The 24,965-nt window shown below is 44.4% G+C and overlaps 1 protein-coding gene across 7 annotated transcripts in view; it reads left to right on the top strand.

Annotated features, from left to right (window-relative positions):
* Positions 1-24,965, top strand: part of LOC109908536 (collagen alpha-1(XVI) chain) — a 140,252-nt gene that overhangs the window by 40,260 nt on the left and 75,027 nt on the right. For all 7 annotated transcript variants that reach the window (XR_004203554.1, XM_031793140.1, XM_031793145.1 and 4 more), the window contains 3 exons: positions 16,820-16,943; positions 20,532-20,813; positions 21,294-21,374. Coding sequence is in view for 6 of the 7 variants with exons in the window: in XM_031793140.1 (XP_031649000.1) it covers positions 16,820-16,943; positions 20,532-20,813; positions 21,294-21,374 (487 nt within the window). In the remaining variant the exon portion in view is untranslated. The remainder of the gene's footprint in view (positions 1-16,819; positions 16,944-20,531; positions 20,814-21,293; positions 21,375-24,965) is intronic.

The following is a 24,965-nucleotide window of genomic DNA, read 5'->3' as shown; positions in this document are numbered from 1 at the left end:
CAAGCAGAAATTTGCTTCCTGCAACACTAACTCAAAAAAGTTCTGGGACACTGTAAAGTCCATGGAGAATAAGAACACCTCCTCCCAGCTGCCCACTGCACTGAAGATAGGAAACACTGTCACCACTGATAAATCCACCATAATTGAGAATTTCAATAAGCATTTTTCTACGGCTGGCCATGCTTTCCACCTGGCTACTCCTACCCCGGACAACAGCACTGCACCCCCAACAGCAACTCGCCCAAGCCTTCCACATTTCTCCTTCTCCCAAATCCATTCAGCTGATGTTCTGAAAGAGCTGCAAAATCTGGACCCCTACAAATCAGCCGGGCTAGACAATCTGGACCCTTTCTTTCTAAAATTATCTGCCGAAATTGTTGTCACCCCTATTACTAGCCTGTTCAACCTCTCTTTCGTGTCGTCTGAGATTCCCAAAGATTGGAAAGCAGCTGCGGTCATCCCCCTCTTCAAAGGGGGGGACACTCTTGACCCAAACTGCTACAGACCTATATCTATCCTACCGTGCCTTTCTAAGGTCTTCGAAAGCCAAGTCAACAAACAGATTACCGACCATTTCGAATCTCACCATACCTTCTCTGCTATGCAATCTGGTTTCAGAGCTGGTCATGGGTGCACCTCAGCCACGCTCAAGGTCCTAAACGATATCTTAACCGCCATCGATAAGAAACATTACTGTGCAGCCGTATTCATTGATCTGGCCAAGGCTTTCGACTCTGTCAATCACCATATCCTCATCGGCAGACTCGACAGCCTTGGTTTCTCAAATGATTGCCTCGCCTGGTTCACCAACTACTTCTCTGATAGAGTTCAGTGTGTCAAATCGGAGGGTCTGCTGTCCGGACCTCTGGCAGTCTCTATGGGGGTGCCACAGGGTTCAATTCTTGGACCGACTCTCTTCTCTGTATACATCAATGAGGTCGCTCTTGCTGCTGGTGAGTCCCTGATCCACCTCTACGCAGACGACACCATTCTGTATACTTCCGGCCCTTCTCTGGACACTGTGTTAACAACCCTCCAGGCAAGCTTCAATGCCATACAACTCTCCTTCCGTGGCCTCCAATTGCTCTTGAATGCAAGTAAAACTAAATGCATGCTCTTCAACCGATCGCTGCCTGCACCTACCCGCCTGTCCAACATCACTACTCTGGACGGCTCTGACTTAGAATACGTGGACAACTACAAATACTTAGGTGTCTGGTTAGATTGTAAACTCTCCTTCCAGACCCATATCAAACATCTCCAATCCAAAGTTAAATCTAGAATTGGCTTCCTATTTCGCAACAAAGCATCCTTCACTCATGCTGCCAAACATACCCTTGTAAAACTGACCATCCTACCAATCCTCGACTTTGGCGATGTCATTTACAAAATAGCCTCCAATACCCTACTCAACAAATTGGATGCAGTCTATCACAGTGCAATCCGTTTTATCACCAAAGCCCCATATACTACCCACCATTGCGACCTGTACGCTCTCGTTGGCTGGCCCTCGCTTCATACTCGTCGCCAAACCCACTGGCTCCATGTCATCTACAAGACCCTGCTAGGTAAAGTCCCCCCTTATCTCAGCTCGCTGGTCACCATAGCATCTCCCACCTGTAGCACACGCTCCAGCAGGTATATCTCTCTAGTCACCCCCAAAACCAATTCTTTCTTTGGCCGCCTCTCCTTCCAGTTCTCTGCTGCCAATGACTGGAACGAACTACAAAAATCTCTGAAACTGGAAACACTTATCTCCCTCACTAGCTTTAAGCACCAACTGTCAGAGCAGCTCACAGATTACTGCACCTGTACATAGCCCACCTATAATTTAGCCCAAACAACTACCTCTTTCCCAACTGTATTTAATTTAAATTTATTTATTTATTTTGCTCCTTTGCACCCCATTATTTTTTTAATTTCTACTTTGCACATTCTTCCATTGCAAAACTACCATTCCAGTATTTTACTTGCTATATTGTATTTACTTTGCCATCTTGGCCTTTTTTGCCTTTACCTCCCTTCTCACCTCATTTGCTCACATTGTATATAGACTTGTTTATACTGCATTATTGACTGTATGTTTGTTTTTACTCCATGTGTAACTCTGTGTCGTTTTATCTGTCGAACTGCTTTGCTTTATCTTGGCCAGGTCGCAATTGTAAATGAGAACTTGTTCTCAACTTGCCTACCTGGTTAAATAAAGGTAAAATAAATAAATAAAAAATAACATAATTGTAAAAAGGTTTTCTAATGATCAATGATCAATTCACCTTCTAATGAGTGTTAATTTAACTCTTACAGAGAGAATTTGACTCTTACACTTGAACAACACTATAAATGTTACACTGAAAAATCAACACTATGTAACACTGGTCTATTTGCTGTTTAGGAGTCATATTACGGTTGGTTGAGAGACAGACTCTTTCTTCAGACAACACACTTCTCTCGCTCTCTCTCTCTATCCATCTTTCTCGCTTCTCTCTCTCTCTCTCTCTCTCTATCCATCTTTCTCGCTTCTCTCTCTCTCTCTCTATCCATCTTTCTCGCGTCTCCCTCTCTCGCTCTCTATCTCTCTCTTTCTGTCTCTCGCTCCCTCTCTATGTACCTCTCTCGCCCTCTCATTCTTTCCCCCCTCTTCTCTCCCTCTTCCAGAGACGTAAATAAACAGATACATAAGAAAACATCTGCTTGCTTTTCTTCTCTTTCTCTTTGTTGTTTCTTCTCTCTCTCCCTCCCTGGCTAGAAGAAGTCTATCAGCAGATGCCTCTGCTCTCTGATTTAAAACACTGTAGACGTGGCTCTGTTTCTCAACAGAGGGGTGAAGAAAGGGAACAAATAAATAAACGACTGTATGAACGAGTGAAAGGGGGTTATCAGTTCATGTCAAGATGACAGGTGATTCCATGAGAAACAAACCCTGAGGTGACTATATGTTCTGCTGTAAAGATAGCTGTGTGTACGTGTGTGTCTGCCTCTGTGTAGCTCAGACTGGGACAGCTCCAACACCGTTGCCCCGACTACCAAAACATCCTGACATAATTCCTATTAAGAGTTTGAAAGGAGCATGATTGAAACATAATAGGTTGTTTTCAATAACACTTGACAATACCATGCAGAGCATTCCATTTGTCTGCTGGGGGACAAGGAGACCCCAGCTCTGTTAAAACCATTGACAACTATGTGCTGTTTTCAAGGGCTTGTTAAATAAATGCTACAGCTAACTATTTGGTTTTAATGTCATCACCTCGTGAAGTGCAGTGTCAGAACTACAATTATCCATTCATTCCAAGCAAAACAATTGCATATTTACATATTTACAGTACATATTTATAGTATCTCTATCATCAAAGTTATAAATCATGTAACTAAATGCTTTCCATGATCAGTAAACATCAGTTGATCATGTCATTTCAGATATGTGAGAGTAACCCATTGTTATTATAGCTCATGGGGTAGACTCACGATATCTCTCAATAAAGTAAAACATAAAAAACCAGTGTCCACCACCAGGATGGGACACGTAAACCTTCTCCAAGAGTCATGGGATTACTCCCAAAACCCAGGCCTACTTGATGGTAATAACACTCACCGTTGCCCCTAGTGGCTGGTTTTGAAGGCATTTCACAATGCCCTCAGGGCCTGGATCATTCTTTCAATGTCCTTTTCTGTCACCCCATTCTCATATACACTCTCTATTGCTGCTTTTCTCTATAGGCAACTCATACTTTGTCCAACTAATATCTCCTTTCTCCCCATCATTGCTCTTTACTTATATCTCCTTTCTCCCCTCCATTGCTCTTTACTTATATCTCCTTTCTCCCCGCCATTGCTCTTTACTTATATCTCCTTTCTCCCCTCCATTGCTCTTTACTTATATCTCCTTTCTCCCCTCCATTGCTCTTTACTTATATCTCCTTTCTCCCCGTCATTGCTCTTTACTTATATCTCCTTTCTCCCCTCCATTGCTCTTTACTTATATCTCCTTTCTCCCCTCCATTGCTCTTTACTTATATCTCCTTTCTCCCCTCCATTGCTCTTTACTTATATCTCCTTTCTCCCCGTCATTGCTCTTACTTATATCTCCTTTCTCCCCTCCATTGCTCTTTACTTATATCTCCTTTCTCCCCTCCATTGCTCTTTACTTATATCTCCTTTCTCCCCTCCATTGCTCTTTACTGATATCTCCTTTCTCCCCTCCATTGCTCTTTACTTATATCTCCTTTCTCCCCTCCATTGCTCTTTACTTATATCTCCTTTCTCCCCTCCATTGCTCTTTACTTATATCTCCTTTCTCCCCTCCATTGCTCTTTACTTATATCTCCCTCTTTGTAAGGTATGCAGATCTTCTGTTATTTCCCTTGGATCTCCTCTACTTTATAAATCACTGTCAGCCCTCTTCTCTCAGTGAGAAAACAGCTGCCAACAAAACCACAACTGTGTGTGTGTGTGTGTGTGTGTGTGTGTGTGTGTGTGTGTGTGTGTGTGTGTGTGTGTGTGTGTGTGTGTGCGCGTGTGCGTCCTGCCTGTCTTTCTGCATGTGTGCATATGTGTGTGTATTCTTGCAGTGTGTGCCTATTTAAATATGGTAGCCTATATTATACTCTGTCAATCACTGTTAGTGCGAGATGAGGAGATGAGGAATAAGATGAGAGACAGAGAGAGACAGGGAGATGAGGAATTAGATGAGAGACAGGGAGATGTAGGAATTAGTTGAGAGACGGAGATGAGGAATTAGTTGAGAGACGGAGATGAGGAATTAGTTGAGAGACAGGGAGATGAGGAATTAGATGAGAGACAGGGAGATGAGGAATTAGATGAGAGACAGGGAGATGAGGAATTAGATGAGAGACAGGGAGATGAGGAATTAGATGAGAGACAGGGAGATGAGGAATTAGATGAGAGACAGGGAGAGACAGGGAGAGTCAGGGAGAGACAGTGAGATGAGGAATTAGATGAGAGACAGGGAGAGACAAGGAGATGAAGAATTAGATGAGAGACAGGGAGGTACAGGGAGAGACAGTGAGATGAGGAATTAGATGAGAGACAGGGAGATGAGGAATAAGATGAGAGACAGGGAAGACAGAGAGAGACCGGGAGAAGAGGAATAAGATGAGAGACAGGGAGATTAAGAATTAGATGAGAGACAGGGAGGTACAGGGAGATGAGGAATTAGATGAGAGACAGGGATATTAAGAATAAAATGAGAGACAGAGAGAGACAGGGAGATGAGGAATAAGATGAGAGACAGGGAGATAAAGAATTCAATGAGAGACAGGGAGATAAAGAATTAAATGAGAGACAGGGAGGTACAGGGAGATGAGGAATTAGATGAGAGACAGGGAGGGACACAAATGATCAAGGAACCTACCAGGTACAACCCTAAATCCGTAACCATGGGCACCCTCTTAGATGTCATCCTGACCAACTTGCCCTCTAAATGCTGTCTTCAACCAGGATCTCAGTGATCACTGCCTCATTGCCTGCGTCCGTAATGGGTCCGCGGTCAAACGAACACCCCTCATCACTGTCAAACGCTCCCTTAAACACTTCAGTGAGCAAGCCTTTCTAATCGACCTGGCCCGGGTATCCTGGAAGAATATTGACCTCATTCCGTCAGTAAAGGATGCCTGGTTGCTGTTTAAAAGTGCTTTCCTCACCATCTTAAATAAGCATGCACCATTCAAAAAAATTTGAACTAAGAACAGATATAGCCCTTGGTTCACCCCAGACTTGACTGTCGTTGACCAGCACAAAAACATCCTGTGAACACCCCGCGATATGCAACTTTTCACAGAAGTCAGGAACCAATCTACACAGTCAGTTAGGAAAGCAAAGGCTAGCTTTTTCAAACAGAAATTTGCATCCTGTAGTACTAATTCCAAAAAGTTCTGGGATGCTGTAAAGTCAATGGGGAATAAGAGCACCTCCACCCAGCTGCCCACTGCACTGAGGCTAGGAAACACTGTCACCACTGATAAATCTACGATAATCGATCATTTCAATCAGGATTTTTCTACGGCTGGCCATGCTTTCCACCTGACTACCCCTACCCCAGCAACTTGCCCAAGCCCCCCCTCACCCCACCCACTTCTCCTTCACCCAAATCCAGACAGCTGATGTGCAAAATCTGGATCCCTACAAATCAGCTGGGCTAGACAATCTGGATCTCTCAATCTACCAAAATTGTTGTAACAACCATTACTGAATTATTTAGGCTATATTATAAAAATGATTTCAAGGCTATATCCTACAAAGAAATACACTGTGAGGCGACACAATAGGCTGGTAGGGACATAAAGCGCTCAGCATTTTGTAACGGCATTCAGAGGTGGAAGAAGGATCGGACCAAAGCGCAGCGTGGTAAGTGTTCATAATGATTTTCAATTCAAACTCATAACAACGTGAATTTACAAAACCGAAGCAGTACTGTGTGGCCAAAACACTCACACGGAAACAAACACCCACAAACCAAAAGTGAAACCCAGGCTACCTAAGTATGATTCTCAATCAGAGACAACTAACGACACCTGCCTCTGATTGAGAACCATACTAGGCCGAACACAAAAACCAACATAGAAAAACAAACATAGACTCCCCACCCCAACTCACTCCCTGACCATTCTAAAACAAAGAATAAAATAACAGAACAATGGTCAGAACGTGACACATTTAAACAACATTTTGTCGTATTTAATGATTATATTCTATAAATTGTGCATATAGGCTGCGACTGACTTAGAATTAAATACAAATTAAATGCAAAATGACTTATTCGTGCCTTTAAATTTGTTTTTAGAAACACGAGTTTGGCCAGTATGTGGCTTCAGGCTCATGCGATGGTGCCTGGAAAGCCGGTCAGCAGCAGAGAATATCCTCTCCACACTTGCAGAGCCACTGGGGATGCTCAACACCCTTTTGACCACTATTGCCTGGCTGGGCAGAGACTACGAGTTTTTTACATTTTTTATATATAGTTGTGTTTAAAGGTTTTCAGGCAAAATAACCAAATAAAAAATGGAAAGCTCCTAGAATGTGGAAAATTGCCAGGCCTATATTGGGCCAAAATCCATTATGCCTTATTGTATAGATAATAGAACGAAAATGAACAAAACATTTAAGAGATCAGATTGTTTTTTTATTAATACTTTGCTACAATGACACACTTAGTTATCTACCCATCTCATTCCTTTATTTTAGTTGTGAAAGGTGTCTCTTCAGATTCAACAATGATTCTTTAGTTGTGGACACTAAATCACTGCACTCCCTCTCTTCTTTAGTTGTGGACACTAAATCACTGCACTCCCTCTCTTCTTTAGTTGTGGACACTAAATCACTGCACTCCCTCTCTTGGTCCTCATCTTTGTAAGTCACCTTGATTTCAGTGGTGTGCCATGGGCCTGGGGCCTGGGCCTTCAGTGAAGTCCTACACAGTCCCACCCAAATTAATCCACCTCTTATTACCATCATTATGATAACATGGCTCTAGACACTATACATTTAGACAGAAACGCAGTATAACCAGGCGTTGCGTCACCTTGAAATGGACCTTTTTATTCCGAGAATTGCAGGGGAAGAGTACAATACCTTTTCATTGTGCAGCTCCGTTGCCCTGCGCGCTTGTTCGTTGAGCTGTAGATCCACTCGGGTGTCCCCAAAAGTTTTCAAAAGCACCATTGCTTGCACCATTGCTTGTAAGTGCCCAGCCGTACTTTGGTGTCTCGTTGCTGCCTTGGTTAGACAACTCAGGTTTGCAAAGCCAGTGTGGCTCCAAACACCAAATTGATCACTTGCAAATAATAGGCATTCCCAGCAGTACAGTTTGCAGTGCTTCTCGGAGCCTGTGAGCCATTGATAGCGCTCGTAGTTGGAACTTTGAAAGTGGCGAACGAACCCCTTTCCCGCCTGTGACAGGCTTTGTAGCGTCGGCGTCGACCTCTCCTGAAAATGTCTAACTTTTCTTGAAAGGTTTGTCTTGAGAATGGCGTTATAATTATATCCTCGACCAAATCGATATCTTCTCCTTCCGCCATTGTGGGTTAAAAAAACAGCTTAGTAGTACGCAAATTAATTCATTTATCAATTTCAGTTTCCTAGTTCTAAGTTTCCTAGTTCTGAGACCTGCCCATATAGGACCTGCCTCTTAATATTGGTAATCCTATCAAAAGACGTGCACGCACTATGCCTGCTAGCTGGCTCCTGTGTAACACTGGAGCCAGCCAGCAGGCGTACAATAGCCAACTCTAAAGCTGATTGGTTGACACAAAATGTTAATTTCCATTCACTTTAAGCTACAAGCGCCCACACTGTTGATTCTGAAGGCCTGAGGGCAGATTTTAGACCTCTGGCAACACATGATGGCTGAATATGATTGGATAAAAGATCTAACATAAAGACCAGCCCTCCAAATCTCAACCTGGGGCTGGAAGTAGTGCAACCAAGAGGAAAGCTATGAAATGAAGAGTGTAACTCTTACTCTGGGGAATAATTTAATACATATTTGTGGGAAAATATATTAAAAAAATATATATATTCTGATGATGTTTAGGCCAGCAGAGAAGGCCTTGCTGGCCCTGACGGCCCACCACTGCTTGATTTAGCACCTGTGTGTTTTATCAGTTTCTTTATGAAAATATATAGTGAACTCCATGACAGTAGATAAAGCAATGGGCTATAGCAGCACACAAGTAGACTACAAATACATGCTGGGGCGGTCATGCCCTGAGCTTGTGAAAATGAGAGCTACTGGAGAGAAATTGGTGCGGGCGAGAAGGCAGACACCCCAGCCTTTGGGAATCTCGCTCCACGCTCCAGTCAAATTGGGCACGCTCCACTTCTTGCTCCGCTCCACGCTCCTCTCTTCGCTCCACTCCAGCTCAACAAAACGAAACAGGTTAACTCTCTTATATATGCTATGGGGGATGCCGCTGATGATATTTTAGATGTATCGCCATTGACTGATGCTGATAAAAAGAAGTATGCTAATGTGAAAGCAGCATTTGAGCAGCACTGTTCAGGAAAACACCATGTTATTTTTGAGAGAGCCCAAATGATGAGGGAGAGAGTGCAGAGGCATTGTAACTTTGGAATGCTTAAAGAAGGTCTGATGAGAGACATAATTGGTGTTGGAATAAATGACAGGAGGCTGTCAGAACAGCTTCAGTTGGACTCACATCACATTGTGTTCCACTCACCTTGAGAGAAAAAATATATATGGAGAGCTGGTCAGGATGGAGAACATAGATGTTTTAACCAAAGTGACAGAGCCCACAGAATGGTGCTCAGGGATGGATGTTGTCTTGTAAGCCAATGGAGAGATCAGAGGGAATGAATCAGTGATAAGAGCGTTTCATTCTTCCAGGAGGAGATTAAACACTCGCAATGTTGACAAATGCACTTTTTCACGAAGCTGGATGTTCAATCTGGATTTTGGCAAATCCCTCTCACACCAGTCACACCTCCTCACTTCCTTCATCACACTATTTGGGAGGTACCACTTACCACTTCAACAGATTGCCATTTGGCATATTATTGGTGCCCGAGCATTGCCTCAAATGTTTGAGAACTTCCAAGGGTGCTGGGTGCCATGCTGACGACATTCTGTTGTTTGGATGTGACAGACAAGGACACAGCAAGAGACTTCACAAAGGGATACAGAAACTGCAGCAGGAGTGTCTCACTCCCTACACTCAGAAAGTGTACGTTTGCAAAGGATGAAGTCATCTTCTTGGGTCACAGGGTTAATGCTTCAGTACTGGAGCCACATGCTATCTAACCTCCAAACAAGCTTCAATGCCATACAACACTCCTTCCGTGGCCTCCAACTGCTCTTAAACGCTAGTAAAACCAAATGCATGCTTTTCAACCGGTCGCTGCCTGCACCTGCATGCCCGACTAGCATCACCACCCTGGATGGTTCCGACCTAGAATATGTGGACGTCTATAAGTACCTAGGTGTCTGGCTAGACTGCAAACTCTCCTTCCAGACTCATATCAAACATCTCCAATCGAAAATCAAATCAAGAGTCGGCTTTCTATTCCGCAACAAAGCCTCCTTCACTCAAGCCGCCAAGCTTACCCTAGTAAAACTGACTATCCTACCGATCCTCGACTTCGGCGATGTCATCTACAAAATGGCTTCCAACACTCTACTCAGCAAACTGGATGCAGTCTATCACAGTGACTTGTATGCTCTAGTCGGCTGGCCCTCGCTACATATTCGTCGCCAGACCCACTGGCTCCAGGTCATCTACAAGTCTATGCTAGGTAAAGCTCCGCCTTATCTCAGCTCACTGGTCACGATGGCAACACCCATCCGTAGCACGCGCTCCAGCAGGTGTATCTCACTGATCATCCCTAAAGCCAACACCTCATTTGGCCGCCTTTCGTTCCAGTACTCTGCTGCCTGTGACTGGAACGAATTGCAAAAATCGCTGAAGTTGGAGACTTTTATCTCCCTCACCAACTTCAAACATCAGCTATCTGAGCAGCTAACCGATCGCTGCAGCTGTACATAGTCTATTGGTAAATAGCCCACCATTTTCACCTACCTCATCCCCATACTGTTTTTATTTATTTACTTTTCTGCTCTTCTGCACACCAATATCTCTACCTGTACATGACCATCTGATCTTTTATCACTCCAGTGTTAATCAGCAAAATTGTAATTATTTGCCTACCTCCTCATGCCTTTTGCACACATTGTATATAGACCCCCCCTTTGTTTTCTACTGTGTTATTGACTTGTTAATTGTTTACTCCATGTGTAACTCTTTGTTGTATGCTCACACTGCTATGCTTTATCTTGGCCAGGTCGCAGTTGCAAATGAGAACTTGTTCTCAACTAGCCTACCTGGTTAAATAAAGGTGAAATAAAATAAAATAAAAACATCCCAACAAGGTCAAGGTAATCAGGGAGATGCCAGAATCTGTGTAGCAGATGTTCGCCAACTGATGGGCATGGCGAACTACCTCGCTAAGTTTCTGCCCCAACTGGCTACATACCGCATGCCATTGAATGAGCTGAGCCGAGAGAAGAACGAGGGTTTCTGGGGGCATCCCCAAAAGACTGCTTTTCAGAAGCTCAAGGAGGAACTGAGTCCTCCAAAAAACACTTGCTCAGTACTCGTGCATGCTTGATGTCGGAAGTTTACATACACTTAGGTTGGAATCATTAAAACTTGTCTTTCAACCACTCCACAAATTTCTTGTTAACAAACTATAGTTTTGGCAAGTTGTTTAGGACATCTACACTGTGGATGACACAAGTAATTTTTCCAACAATCGTTTCCAGACAGATTGTTTCACTTATAATTCACTGTATCACAATTCCAGTCGGTCAGAAGTTTAAATACACTAAGTTGACTGTGCCTTTAAACAGCTTGGAAAATTCCAGAAAATTATGTCATGGCTTTACCTTCAAACTCAGTGCCGCTTTGCTTGACATCATGGAGAAATCAAAAGAAATCAGCCAAGACCTCAGAAAAGGTTTGGTTCATCCTTGGGAGCAATTTTCAAATGCCTGAAAGTGCCATGTTCATCTGTACAAACAATAGTACGCAAGTATAAACACCATGAGACCACGCAGCCGTAATACCACTCAGGAAGGAGACGCGTTCTGTCTCCTATGGATGAACGTACTTTGGTGCGAAATGTGCAAATCAATCCCAGAACAACAGCAAATGACCTTGTGAAGATGCTGAAAGAAACAGGTTCAAAATTATCTATATCCACAGTATAACTAGTTCTAGATCGACATAACCGGAAAGGCCACTCAGCAAGGAAGAAGCCACTGCTCCAAAACCGCCATAAAAAGCCAGACTATGGTTTGCAACTGCACATGGGAACAAAGATCATACTTTTTGGAGAAATTTCCTCTGGTCTGATGAAACAAAAATAGAACTGTTTGGCCATAATGACCATCGTTATGTTTGGAAGAAAAAGGGGTAGGCTTCCAAGCCGAAGAACACCATCCCAACCGTGAAGCACGGGGGTGGCAGCATCGTGTTGTGGGGGTGCTTTGCTGCAGGAGGGACTGGCACACTTCACAAAATAGTTTGATGCCAACTATTTTGTGAAGTGCGCCAGTCCCTCCTGCAGCAAAGCACCCCCACAACACGATGCTGCCACCCCCATGAGGAAGGGAAGTTATGTGGATATATTGAAGCAACATCTCAAGACATCATTCAGGAAGTTAAAGCTTGGTCGCAAATGGGTTTTCCAAATGGACAATGACCCCAAGCATACTTCCAAAGTTGTAGCAAAATGGCTTAAGGACAACAAAGTCAAGGTATTGGAGTGGCCATCACAAAGCCCTGACCTCAATCCTATAGGAAATGTATGGGCAGAACTGAAAAAGCGTGTGCGAGCAAGGATGCCTACAAACCTAACTCAGTTACACCAGCTCTGTCAGGAGGAATGGGCCAAAATTCACCCAACTTATTGTGGGAAGCTTGTGGAAGGCTACTCGAAACATTTTACCCAAGTTTAACCATTTAAAGGCAATGCTACCAAATACTAATTGAGTGTATGTAAACTTCTGACCCACTGGGAATGTGATGAAAGAAATAAAAGCTGAAGTAAATCATTCTCTCTACTATTATTCTGACATTTCACATTCTTAAAATAAAGTGGTGATCCTAACTGACCTAAGACAGGAATGTTTTACTTGGATTAAATATGAGGAATTGTGAAAGATGAGTTTAAATGTATTTGGCTGAGGTGTATGTAAACTTCCGACTTCAACTGTAGGTGCTGTGCTGACTCAGAAACAGGCTGACAATACTTGTAAACCTGTGACATACAACTCAAGAGGAATGACTGATATAGAGAAATGCTAATCATAGATTGAGAAAGAGGCCATAGCAGCCACATAGGCATGTGAAAGACTGACTCCTTACCTTCAGGTCCTGCAGTTCACACCAAAAACTGACCACAAACCCCTGCTCCCGTTGCTAGGCTCCAGAGCCCTAGATCAGGATTTACACCGCGACTTCACCGCGACTTTTACACCGCGACATCGTCCATGTGTCAGGGAAGAATCTCATCACTGCAGATACGCTGTCGAGGGCACCGATGGGTGACGCACCATCCACTGCGACTTACAACTGGACAAGATAGTGTACGTGGATACCATCGTTTCCTCTCTACCAGTAGCAGAGGTAAAGCTGCACACAGACACCTTTTATTATTCTGAAAGGTGAAAGACTTGTAACTAACTGTAAGCACAGACACTCAGAGGTGAAATACTTCAAACGATCCATGATGGACATCAAGGAATCTCAAAGTGCCAAGCAAGGGCCCAGCAGTCAGTGTGGTGGACAGGAATTTCATCCCAGATCCAACAAGCAGTCGACAGGTGTGAAATCTGCCAAAAACACAGAACAGCCGGTCATACCCTCCCTCCATTCCTGAACGACCATGGCAAAAGGTGGGAATGGCCCTACTTGAGTGGAACAAGACTTCGGCTGAGACCACCTTCATGGCTGTAAAAGAAGCCTTTGTCTGCCATGGAGTTACGGAGACAGTAGTTTCAGACAATGGGACCGCAGTTCTCCTCAAAGATCTTCTGAGTATACACTGAGTGCATAAAAACATTAGGAACACCTGCTCTTTCCATGACAGACTGACCAGGTGAATCCAGGTGAAAGCCATGATCCCTTATTGATGTCACCTGTTAAATCCACTTAAATCATTGTAGGTGAAGGGGAGGAGACAGGTCAACTTCTTATGGTATAGGGGATGCTTGCGTCCCACTTGGCCAAAAACCAGGGAAAATGCAGCGTGGCAAATTCAAATAAATTGATATAAAAATCAAACTTTCATTAAATCACACATGTAAGATACTCAATTAAAGCTACACTCATTGTGAATCCAGCCAACATGTCAGATTTTTTAAAGGATTTTCGGCGAATGCATAAGAAGCTATTATCTGATGATAACACAACAGTAAACAAAGAGGGTAGAATATTTCAACCCTGCCGGCGCTACACAAAACGCAGAAATAAAATATAAAACATGCCTTACCTTTGACAAGCTTCTTTTGTTGGCACTCCAATATGTCCCATAAACATCACAATTGGTCCTTTTGTTCTATGAATTCCATCCATATATATCCAAAATGTCAATTTATCTGGCGCGTTTGATCCAGAAAAAAACAGCTTCCAAAATGCGCAATGTCACTACAAAATATTTCAAAAGTTGCCTATAAACTTTGCCAAAATATTTCAATTTACTTTTGTAATACAACTTTAGGTATTTTAAAACGTTAATAATCGATCAAATTGAAAAAAATCTGTGTTCAACACAGGAACACAACAAACCAAGCTACTTTTCAAGTCTTGGGCAACTCTCAACAGTGTTACGCAGTTCCTAGTTGGCACTGAAAACAAGTTCCTAAGAAATATTGTTTGCCAATGAGAACTCAGTTAACAGATAGAGACCTTAAAACAAAATTCTGAAAGGTTAGTCCTCGGGGTTTTGCCTGCTACATAAGTTATGTTATACTCACAGACATGATTCAAACAGTTTTAGAAACTTCAGAGTGTTTTGTATCCAAATCTACTAATACTATGCATATCTTATATTCTTGGAATGAGTAGCAGGAAGTTGAAATTGGGCACGCTATTTATCCAAAAGTGAAAATGCTGCCCCCTAATCCTTAAGAAGTTAAAGAAGGATTTTTAGGCCTTAAGACAATTGAGACATGGATTGTGTATGTGTGCCATTCAGAGGGTGAATGGGAAAGACAAAAGATTGAAGTGCCTTTTGAAATGGGTATGGTAGTAGGTGCCAGGCTTGTGTCAAGAACGGCAGCGCCGCTGGGTTTTTCACGCTCAACAGTAATAGTTCTATTTTCATAATTAGTAGGCTGACACATTACCTTTAGCTATACAGAATATCTCACCACCATGCTTTTCCATCTCCTCTCTCCTTTATTCCATGTTCTATGACACCGAGAGAGGGACTGTCAACAGTTTCATGAAATAGCCTTGTGAAAACATTTTAGTCTCCATGTTCCTGAAGAGATTTCACATGGTTTCCCAAAATAATCACTGGGTAGTTGCAGGGACAAGGTTGGCGAGTCCATGGCTTATGGAGTTTGGGTGGAATATCACCCGTTGATAACCAGAGGAGTCTACCCCGCATGAGTGAAACACCCTGAGTGAAACGAACTGGCGGGAAAGGGGCCTCCATTCGTTATGGATGATAATGGGTTTTTCTCTTGCCCCTTTTCCTGCCCATTTGATAATGGGCCATTCTAAATCATAACTCATTTTACATATTAGTAAAGACAAGATTAAATTGAGAATAGTCTGATGGGTGAAATTATGATCACTTGATGAGAGAACAGCTGTGCAGCCTGAGGCAAGGAACAGAGATGAAGCATTTTTTGCTACTTTCTCAAACCATCAATAGTCTGTAGTCGCACCATGTAGCCAAAACATGTTTGATTTCTGAGACATTCTAAGGCTTGTATCATTTACAACTAAAGTTGCCAAATAACTCTAAATCTAGCATATTAGACATGTTTCAAATGATCACTTTTACGCTGAACATAGCCACTTCATATGACACTCTCGCTACAGAATGGGAAAAATATTGTTTCTATTTTATTCAGATAACTTCAATTTTATTCTTCTTACTATAAAATCATATAATATAAAATAATGGGCCAGGGACTTATATGCATATCTTGTCTGCTAAATGAACAGGCCTACAACCTATGGCATGGCACTTGTTCTAGTGAAATACATTTTCTTCGTCTCATAAGGTTGATTTATTGTGTTTGTGTATATTCAATGGATTTATTGTACTTTTTAAAATGTAGATGCTCCAAAGGAGGCTTGTTTACGTGGAGGCCTGGAGACGCTAAATGTGTTTATGTTCATTCGGGTCAATTACCGTGCGACCGGCAGTCTTTTGCATGACAATGACCATCTGACAAAATGTAATGACTGCCACATCTGTAACTATACCTGGTTTTATCTTACTAACCACCTGACAAAATGTAATGACCTCCACATCTGTAACTATACCTGGTTTTACCTTACTAACCACCTGACAAAATGTAATGACCTCCACATCTGTAACTATACCTGGTTTTTATCTTACTAACCATCTGACAAAATGTAATGACCTCCACATCTGTAACTATACCTGGTTTTATCTTACTAACCACCTGACAAAATGTAATGACCTCCACATCTGTAACTATACCTGGTTTTTATCTTACTAACCATCTGACAAAATGTAATGACCTCCACATCTGTAACTATACCTGGTTTTTATCTTACTAACCACCTTCCTTAACGACAGGTGTCCCTATCTCCTTATTCTTACAACAGACACACACGTACGTTCTGTGTCTCTCCCTCTGTCTCTCGGTGTCTCAGTGCAAACATACACACACTTGTGGATGTGTGTGTGTGTTATTTCTGTTATGTGTTAGTGCGGACGTGTTTAACTATTCTTGTGAATAGTTATAAACAAAAAAACATTTGACCAACTTGGGGATATTTTGTTAGTTTCCACAAGGTCAAATGTTATTTCTAGGGGTTTTAGGGTTAAGGTTAGAATTAGGGTTAGGGTTAGGGTTAGAATTATGTGAATCGTTAGAAGCTAGGGTTAGTTTTAGGGCTAGGGTTAAGATAGGTTTTTAGGTTAAATTTAGGGTAAGAGTACGTGTTAAGGTTAAGGTTAAGGTTAGGGATAGGGGTTAGGGAAAATAGGATTTTCAATGGGACTGAATTGTGTGTCCCCACAAGGTTAGCTGTACAAGATTTTGTGTGTGTGTGTGACTAACAGTTTGTTTTCTCAGTCAGGTGTTCCCCCATGGTCTTCCTGATGAGTTCACGCTGGTCTTCACTTTGCTCCTCAAGAAGAAAACACTGAGAGACAACATCTACCTCTTCCAGATCTCTGATGAACAGGGATACCCACAGGTATACACTTCTCTTTTCACCTCCCTCTCTCTCTTTTATTACGCTCTTTCATCCCCTCTTCCTTCTCTCCATCACACTCTCCCCTCTCCTCTGTCTCTCCCTCATCTCGCTCTCTCTCTCTCTTCTGCTCCCTCTTTCATCTCTCCCCTCTCTATCTCTCTCTCTCTTTCCTCTGTTCTCTCCTCTATCTGTTCCATCACTCTCTTTCCTCTCCTCCATCTCTCCACTCTCTTTCCTCTCCTCCATCTCTCCACTCTCTTTCCTCTCCTCCATCTCTCCACTCTCTTTCCTCTCCTCCATCTCTCCACTCTCTATCCTCTACTCCATCTCTCCACTCTCTATCCTCCCTTCAGCTTCTCCTCTCACTTGCCTCTCCTCCATCTCTCCACTCTCTATCCTCTCCTCCATCTCTCCACTCTCTTTCCTCTCCTCCATCTCTCCACTCTCTTTCCTCTCCTGCATCTCTCCACTCTCCTTCCTCTCCTCCATCTCTCCACTCTCTTTCCTCTCCTCCATCTCCACTCTCCTTCCTCTCCTCCATCTCTCCACTCTCTATCCTCTCCTCCATCTCTCCACTCTCTTTCCTCTCCTCCATCTCTCCACTCTCCTTCCTCTCCTCCATCTCTCCACTCTCTTTCCTCTCCTCCATCTCTCCACTCTCTATCCTCCCTTCAGCTTCTCCTCTCTCTTTCCTCTCCTCCATCTCTCCACTCTCCTTCCTCTCCTCCATCTCTCCACTCTCTATCCTCCCTTCAGCTTCTCCTCTCTCTTTCCTCTCCTCCATCTCTCCACTCTCTATCCTCCCTTCAGCTTCTCCTCTCTCTTTCCTCTCCTCCATCTCTCCACTTTCTATCCTCTCCTCCATCTCTCCACTCTCTATCCTCTCCTCCATCTCTCCACTCTCTATCCTCCCTTCAGCTTCTCCTCTCTCTTCCCTCTCCTCCATCTCTCCACTCTCTATCCTCCCTTCAGCTTCTCCTCTCTCTTTCCTCTCCTCCATCTCTCCTCTCTCTTTCCTCTCCTCCATCTCTCCACTCTCTATCCTCTCCTCCATCTCTCCACTCTCTATCCTCTCCTCCATCTCTCCACTCTCTATCCTCCCTTCAGCTTCTCCTCTCTCTTTCCTCTCCTCCATCTCTCCTCTCTCTTTCCTCTCCTCCATCTCTCCACTCTCTATCCTCTCCTCCATCTCTCCACTCTCTATCCTCTCCTCCATCTCTCCTCTCTCTTTCCTCTCCTCCATCTCTCCTCTCTCTTTCCTCTCCTCCATCTCTCCACTCTCTATCCTCTCCTCCATCTCTCCACTCTCTATCCTCTCCTCCATCTCTCCACTCTCTATCCTCCCTTCAGCTTCTCCTCTCTCTTTCCTCTCCTCCATCTCTCCTCTCTCTTTCCTCTCCTCCATCTCTCCACTCTCTATCCTCTCCTCCATCTCTCCACTCTCTATCCTCTCCTCCATCTCTCCACTCTCTATCCTCTCCTCCATCTCTCCACTCTCTATCCTCCCTTCAGCTTCTCCTCTCTCTTTCCTCTCCTCCATCTCTCCTCTCTCTTTCCTCTCCTCCATCTCTCCACTCTCTATCCTCTCCTCCATCTCTCCACTCTCTATCCTCTCCTCCATCTCTCCACTCTCTATCCTCTCCTCCATCTCTCTACTCTCTATCCTCTCCTCCATCTCTCCACTCTCTATCCTCCCTTCAGCTTCTCCTCTCTCTTTCCTCTCCTCCATCTCTCCACTCTCTATCCTCTCCTCAATCTCTCCACTCTCTATCCTCCCTTCAGCTTCTCCTCTCTCTTTCCTCTCCTCCATCTCTCCACTCTCTATCCTCTCCTCAATCTCTCCACTCTCTATCCTCTCCTCAATCTCTCCACTCTCTTTCCTCTCCTCCATCTCTCCACTCTCTATCCTCTCCTCAATCTCTCCACTCTCTATCCTCCCTTCAGCTTCTCCTCTCTCTTTCCTCTCCTCCATCTCTCCACTCTCTATCCTCTCCTCAATCTCTCCACTCTCTATCCTCCCTTCAGCTTCTCCTCTCTCTTTCCTCTCCTCCATCTCTCCACTCTCTATCCTCTCCTCAATCTCTCCACTCTCTATCCTCTCCTCAATCTCTCCACTCTCTTTCCTCTCCTCCATCTCTCCACTCTCTATCCTCTCCTCAATCTCTCCACTCTCTATCCTCCCTTCAGCTTCTCCTCTCTCCTTCCTCTCCTCCATCTCTCCACTCTCTTTCCTCTCCTCCATCTCTCCACTCTCCTTCCTCTCCTCCATCTCTCCACTCTCTATCCTCTCCTCCATCTCTCCACTCTCTATCCTCCCTTCAGCTTCTCCTCTCTCTTTCCTCTCCTCCATCTCTCCACTCTCCTTCCTCTCCTCCATCTCTCCACTCTCTTTCCTCTCCTCCATCTCTCCACTCTCTATCCTCCCTTCAGCTTCTCCTCTCTCTTTCCTCTCCTCCATCTCTCCACTCTCTTTCCTCTCCTCCATCTCTCCACTCTCTATCCTCTCCTCCATCTCTCCACTCTCTTTCCTCTCCTCAATCTCTCCACTCTCCTTCCTCTCCTCCATCTCTCCACTCTCTATCCTCTCCTCCATCTCTCCACTCTCCTTCCTCTCCTCCATCTCTCCACTCTCTTTCCTCTCCTCCATCTCTCCACTCTCTATCCTCTCCTCCATCTCTCCACTCTCTATCCTCCCTTCAGCTTCTCCTCTCTCTTTCCTCTCCTCCATCTCTCCACTCTCTTTCCTCTCCTCCATCTCTCCACTCTCTTTCCTCTCCTCAATCTCTCCACTCTCCTTCCTCTCCTCCATCTCTCCACTCTCTTTCCTCTCCTCCATCTCTCCACTCTCTTTCCTCTCCTCCATCTCTACACTCTCTTTCCTCTCCTCCATCTCTCCACTCTCTTTCCTCTCCTCCATCTCTCCACTCTTTTTCCTCTCCTCCATCTCTCCACTCTCTTTCCTCTCCTCCATCTCTCCACTCTCTATCCTCCCTTCAGCTTCTCCTCTCTCTCTCTCTCTGTTGTTTCTCATTATTATTCATGTTACTTCTATAATAAGTCTGAAGCCACATTTAAATACTCCATGTATATGATGAATTGCAGGCAAATCATCTCATTATAAATGATTGATTGTGTGTTTTCAGTGGCAATAATTAGTATACAGTATATTACCTTTGTCTATGTCTTTTCTAACTTTACAGTGTGTTCCATGTAGCCCATATTGAGACACAAAGCACTGTACTGAACGTGTAGCTCCTTCTCCTAGTGGCTACTGCTTGGGACTGGATAGGCATATTCAATGAGACATTGGCTTCAACATTGCTTACACCTACAACACAATATCAGATTCTGTCAGATCTGTAGACTTCTCTGTAGAGGTGTTGTTTCCCAAACAGATGTGATACAACAGTTTTTTCCCTGTGTCTCCTCCCCTCCCCTGCCTCCTCGTCTCCCCCCTCCCCTCCCCTGCCTCCTCCTCTCCCCCTCTCTCCTCCCCCTCCCCTCCCCTCCCCTCCCCTGCCTCATCCTCTCCCCCTCTCTCCTCCTTCCTTCCTTCCTCTCCCCCACTCCATCCTCCCTCCCCCCTAGTTCTCTCTTGACCTGAATGGCCCTGAGGCCACCCTGTCCCTGCGTGCGCGGGGGGCCGACCCCCTGAGTGACCCAGTTGGGTGTTTGTTCAGTGGGGAGGGCGTTGAGTCTCTCCTGGACAGTGGCTGGCACAAACTGTCCCTCAGCGTCCAACAGGGAGCAGCCTCTCTACACGTGGACTGCAGCTCCATCCAGACCATGCCCCTGGAGCCCCGGGGAGAGCTACCCACCAAAGGACACACCCTGCTGGGCATCAGAGCCACTGATGCTGCCCCTGTGGAGGTATGGAAGACCAGAGAGGGAGAGGGGGGGTTGATTGTGGTAGGAAGTTGGGTGTAGGGAGATGGGGTTGGGTCAACCTGTATGTGGGGAGTAGCTATATGGAGGTGAAGACTGTGGGAGGAGGGAAGAGATGGAGGGAGAGGTAGAGAGGCTTGGAGGAGGAGAGAGATGTAAGGAAAGGTGGAGAGGATGGGAGGAGGGAGGATATGGAGGGAGAGGTGGAGATTGTGGAAAGAGGGTATACTTAGGGGTGATGGTTGGGGCTGTAGTAGTGGGCTTGTAGTTGTAGTGGGTATACTTGGTCTCTAACAATATTTGTTATCCTCTCTCTCTCTCTCTCTCTCTCTCTCTCTCTCTCTCTCTCTCTCTCTCTCTCTCTCTCTTCCTCTCTCTCGCTCTCTCTCTTCCATTCTCTCGTCCCCTCTCTCTCCCTTCTTTTCTCTCTGCCCCCTTTCCTCTTCATCTCTGCCCGTCTCACAGATGGACATTCAGCAGGTGATGGTGTACTGTGACGCCTCCCTGGCCAGTCAGGAGGCCTGCTGTGAGATACCTGGTGCTCGGGTGAGAACACCAGACATTACATATCGCTCCCACAACCAACACACCAACCATCACACAATGCTTCTGCAACCATCACACCGACCATCACACAACGCTTTTACAACCATCACACATCGCTCCCACAACCACCACACCAACCATCACACATCGCTCCCACATCCACCACACCAACCATCACACATCGCTCCCACATCCACCACACCAACCATCACACAATGCTTCTGCAACCATCACACTGACCATCACACAACGCTTTTACAACCATCACACATCGCTCCCACAACCACCATCATATGTAGACTTGCTGACAGTTGGTATCAAGCGGATTGTGCAGAATCAACTATGTTGACAGAGAAAGAGAGAAAGAGAGAGCTCAGGGATGGGTGGAGAGCACAGCCATTTCTGAGATGATTTTTAATCTGAAGGCATTTCCGCCCTGATGTCTGTTTTTGTCTGTACAGACTTTTTGTACATATGCGGAAGTGTCCTTCATGTGTGTGAGTATGTGTGCCTGTGTGTGTGTGTGTTTGTATGTTTGTTTGTGTCTCTGTGTGTCTGTCTGTACTCTGCGTATAGGCCTATGTATGAAAGACAGACAAACAGGGGGAGAGAAGTTACCCAGAACACCTTCAGAACTGTAGAACAGCCCAGAACACTTTCAGAACCCTCTAGAAAAAAAGTGATTTCCTTTGAAGAGGAGAGGAGGAAGAGACTTCCAACTCTCCTCCCTCTTCTCTTGCACTCTGAGCTGTCTGCTGTAGGGCTCACCGGAAACACTGTTTAGAACTGATCCAGGAGCTGCAGCACACACATCCCACCAGTAGTTCTGAGAAGAGACATCAGCTGTTTGATAAAGATAGGAGAGAGATGTCACAGAGAAAAGTGGGAGATGACAGTTTTATCAACCTGGACTCAGGGGTAGATTCGAACCACTCCAATTAGTATGATATGTTATTTTTCAATTAGTTAGATAGGTGGCAAGGTGGCCAACGTTAACCTCTAGCGTCGAGCAATCCCGTATCCGGGAGCGTAATCATAGCCTCAAGCTCATTACCATAACGCAACGTTTCCTATTCATGAAAATCGCAAGTGAAATGAAATAAATATATTCAAACACAAGTTTAGCCTTTTGTTAACAACACTGTCATCTCAGATTTTAAAAATATGCTTTTCAACCAGAGCTACACAAGCATTTGTGTAAGAGTATTGATAGCCTAGCATAGCATAAAGCCTAGCATTCAGCAGGCAACATTTTCACAAAAACAAGAAAAGCATTCAAATAAAATAATTTACCTTTGAAGAACTTCGGATGTTTTCAATGACGAGACTCTTAGTTAGATAGCAAATGTTAATTTTTTCCCAAAATATTATTTGTGTAGACGAAATAGCTCCGTTTTGTTCATCACGTTTGGCAAAGAAAAAGACCGGAAAATGCAGTCACTTACAACGCCAAACTTTTTTCCAAATTAGCTCCATAATATCGACAGAAACATGGCAAACGTTGTTTAGAATCAATCCTCAAGGTGTTTTTCACATATCTATTCGATAATCTATCAGTGGTGGCAGTTGGCTTCTCATCAGAAATACTGCAGCTGGAGATTACGCAATAATTGCACCAAGCGACCACCTGGTAGATGTAGTCTCTTATGGTCAATCTTCCAATGATATGCCTACAAATACGTCACAATGCTGCAGACACGTGGAAAATGTAAGCTGACTCCTAGCTCCTTCACAGCCATATAAAGAGTAATTGGCATGAGGCAGTTTTAAAAAATGTGGCACTTCCTGATTGGATTTTTATCTGGGTTTTTTCTGTAACATCAGTTCTGTGGCACTCACAGACAATATCTTTGCAGTTTTGGAAACGTCAGAGTGTTTTCTTTCCAAAGCTGTCAATTATATGCATAGTCAAGCATCTTTTCGTGACAAAATATCTTGTTTAAAACGGGAATGTTTTTCATCCCAAAATTAAAATAGTGCCCCCTATATCCAAGAAGTTAACAGGTTTGGGTTAGGGTTAGGAGTTAGGTTCAAGGGTTATGCGAAGGGTTATGCGAAGTTGCTAATTAGCTAAAATGCTAAAGTTGTCCGTGATGAGATTCAAACACACACTATTTGGGTTGCTGGACATTCATGTTATATGCCCACCAATCCATCCTGACCAATCACCCTACCTGCTTGTTTTGGCTAAAGTAACCTTCGGTTTTATGTAACCATACCAAATGTAACATATACTCATTTGAGTGTCCCGAGACCAGGCTGGTTTTCTGACTAGACTTGGAGTATCAGAGAGGACTAGGCTCACTGTGGTGTGTTACCATGGAAGACCCCTCAACATGTTGACCTGTTGCACTACTTTGTCATCAGTTCAGCTGTTTCCAGGTAGTTCCCTGTTGTTTGCTACCTGTAGGCTATGCTTTCACCTTAGACCAAAGCCCTTGATCATGACTCTCCGTTACGTTACACGTGAGTGTCATTGGACGAAGGCGTCTTCTGTGCAGGAGAGTTTAGAGCCCTGACGCTCAATCTGAACATTACCACGAAGCACTTGAGGGCCGGTTTAGGAAGCGGAAGGACCTTATCTTTCATATCAGCAAGATAATAATAAAAAAAAGTCAAATTGATACACATCTCGATAGAGTTAATGTTCCCACTCGGCCACATCTCCATGTTACAGACAAGAGGCGACCACATGTGCTAATTATCTAGCTAGTGTGCTCTGAACATCTGTGTGTAGTGTAACTCGAGATGGAAGCATCCATAGATGTATGGACCTGTGTGTAGTGTAACTCAGGATGGAAGCACCCATAGCTGTATGGACCTGTGTGTAGTGTAACTCAGGATGGAAGCACCCATAGCTGTATGGACCTGTGTGTAGTGTAACTCGAGATGGAAGCACCCATAGATGTATGGACCTGTGTGTAGTGTAACTCGAGATGGCTGCATGGACCTGTGTGTAGTGTAACTCGAGATGGCTGTATGGACCTGTGTGTAGTGTAACTCGAGATGGCTGTATGGACCTGTGTGTAGTGTAACTCGAGATGGCTGTATGGACCTGTGTGTAGTGTAACTCGAGATGGCTGTATGGACCTGTGTGTAGTGTAACTCGAGATGGCTGTATGGACCTGTGTGTAGTGTAACTCGAGATGGCTGTATGGACCTGTGTGTAGTGTAACTCGAGATGGCTGTATGGACCTGTTTGTAGTGTAACTCGAGATGGCTGTATGGACCTGTGTGTAGTGTAACTCGAGATGGCTGTATGGACCTGTGTGTAGTGTAACTCGAGATGGCTGTATGGACCTGTGTGTAGTGTAACTCGAGATGGCTGTATGGACCTGTGTGTAGTGTAACTCGAGATGGCTGCATGGACCTGTGTGTAGTGTAACTCGAGATGGCTGCATGGACCTGTGTGTAGTGTAACTCGAGATGGCTGCATGGACCTGTGTGTAGTGTAACTCGAGATGGCTGCATGGACCTGTGTGTAGTGTAACTCGAGATGGCTGCATGGACCTGTGTGTAGTGTAACTCGAGATGGCTGCATGGACCTGTGTGTAGTGTAACTCGAGATGGCTGTATGGACCTGTGTGTAGT

The sequence above is a fragment of the Oncorhynchus kisutch genome, linkage group LG17, assembly GCF_002021735.2.
Source record: "Oncorhynchus kisutch isolate 150728-3 linkage group LG17, Okis_V2, whole genome shotgun sequence".
Lineage (NCBI taxonomy): Eukaryota > Metazoa > Chordata > Actinopteri > Salmoniformes > Salmonidae > Oncorhynchus > Oncorhynchus kisutch.
Note: the sequence above shows the minus strand (reverse complement) of the source record. Positions and strands in the feature narration are given on the sequence as shown.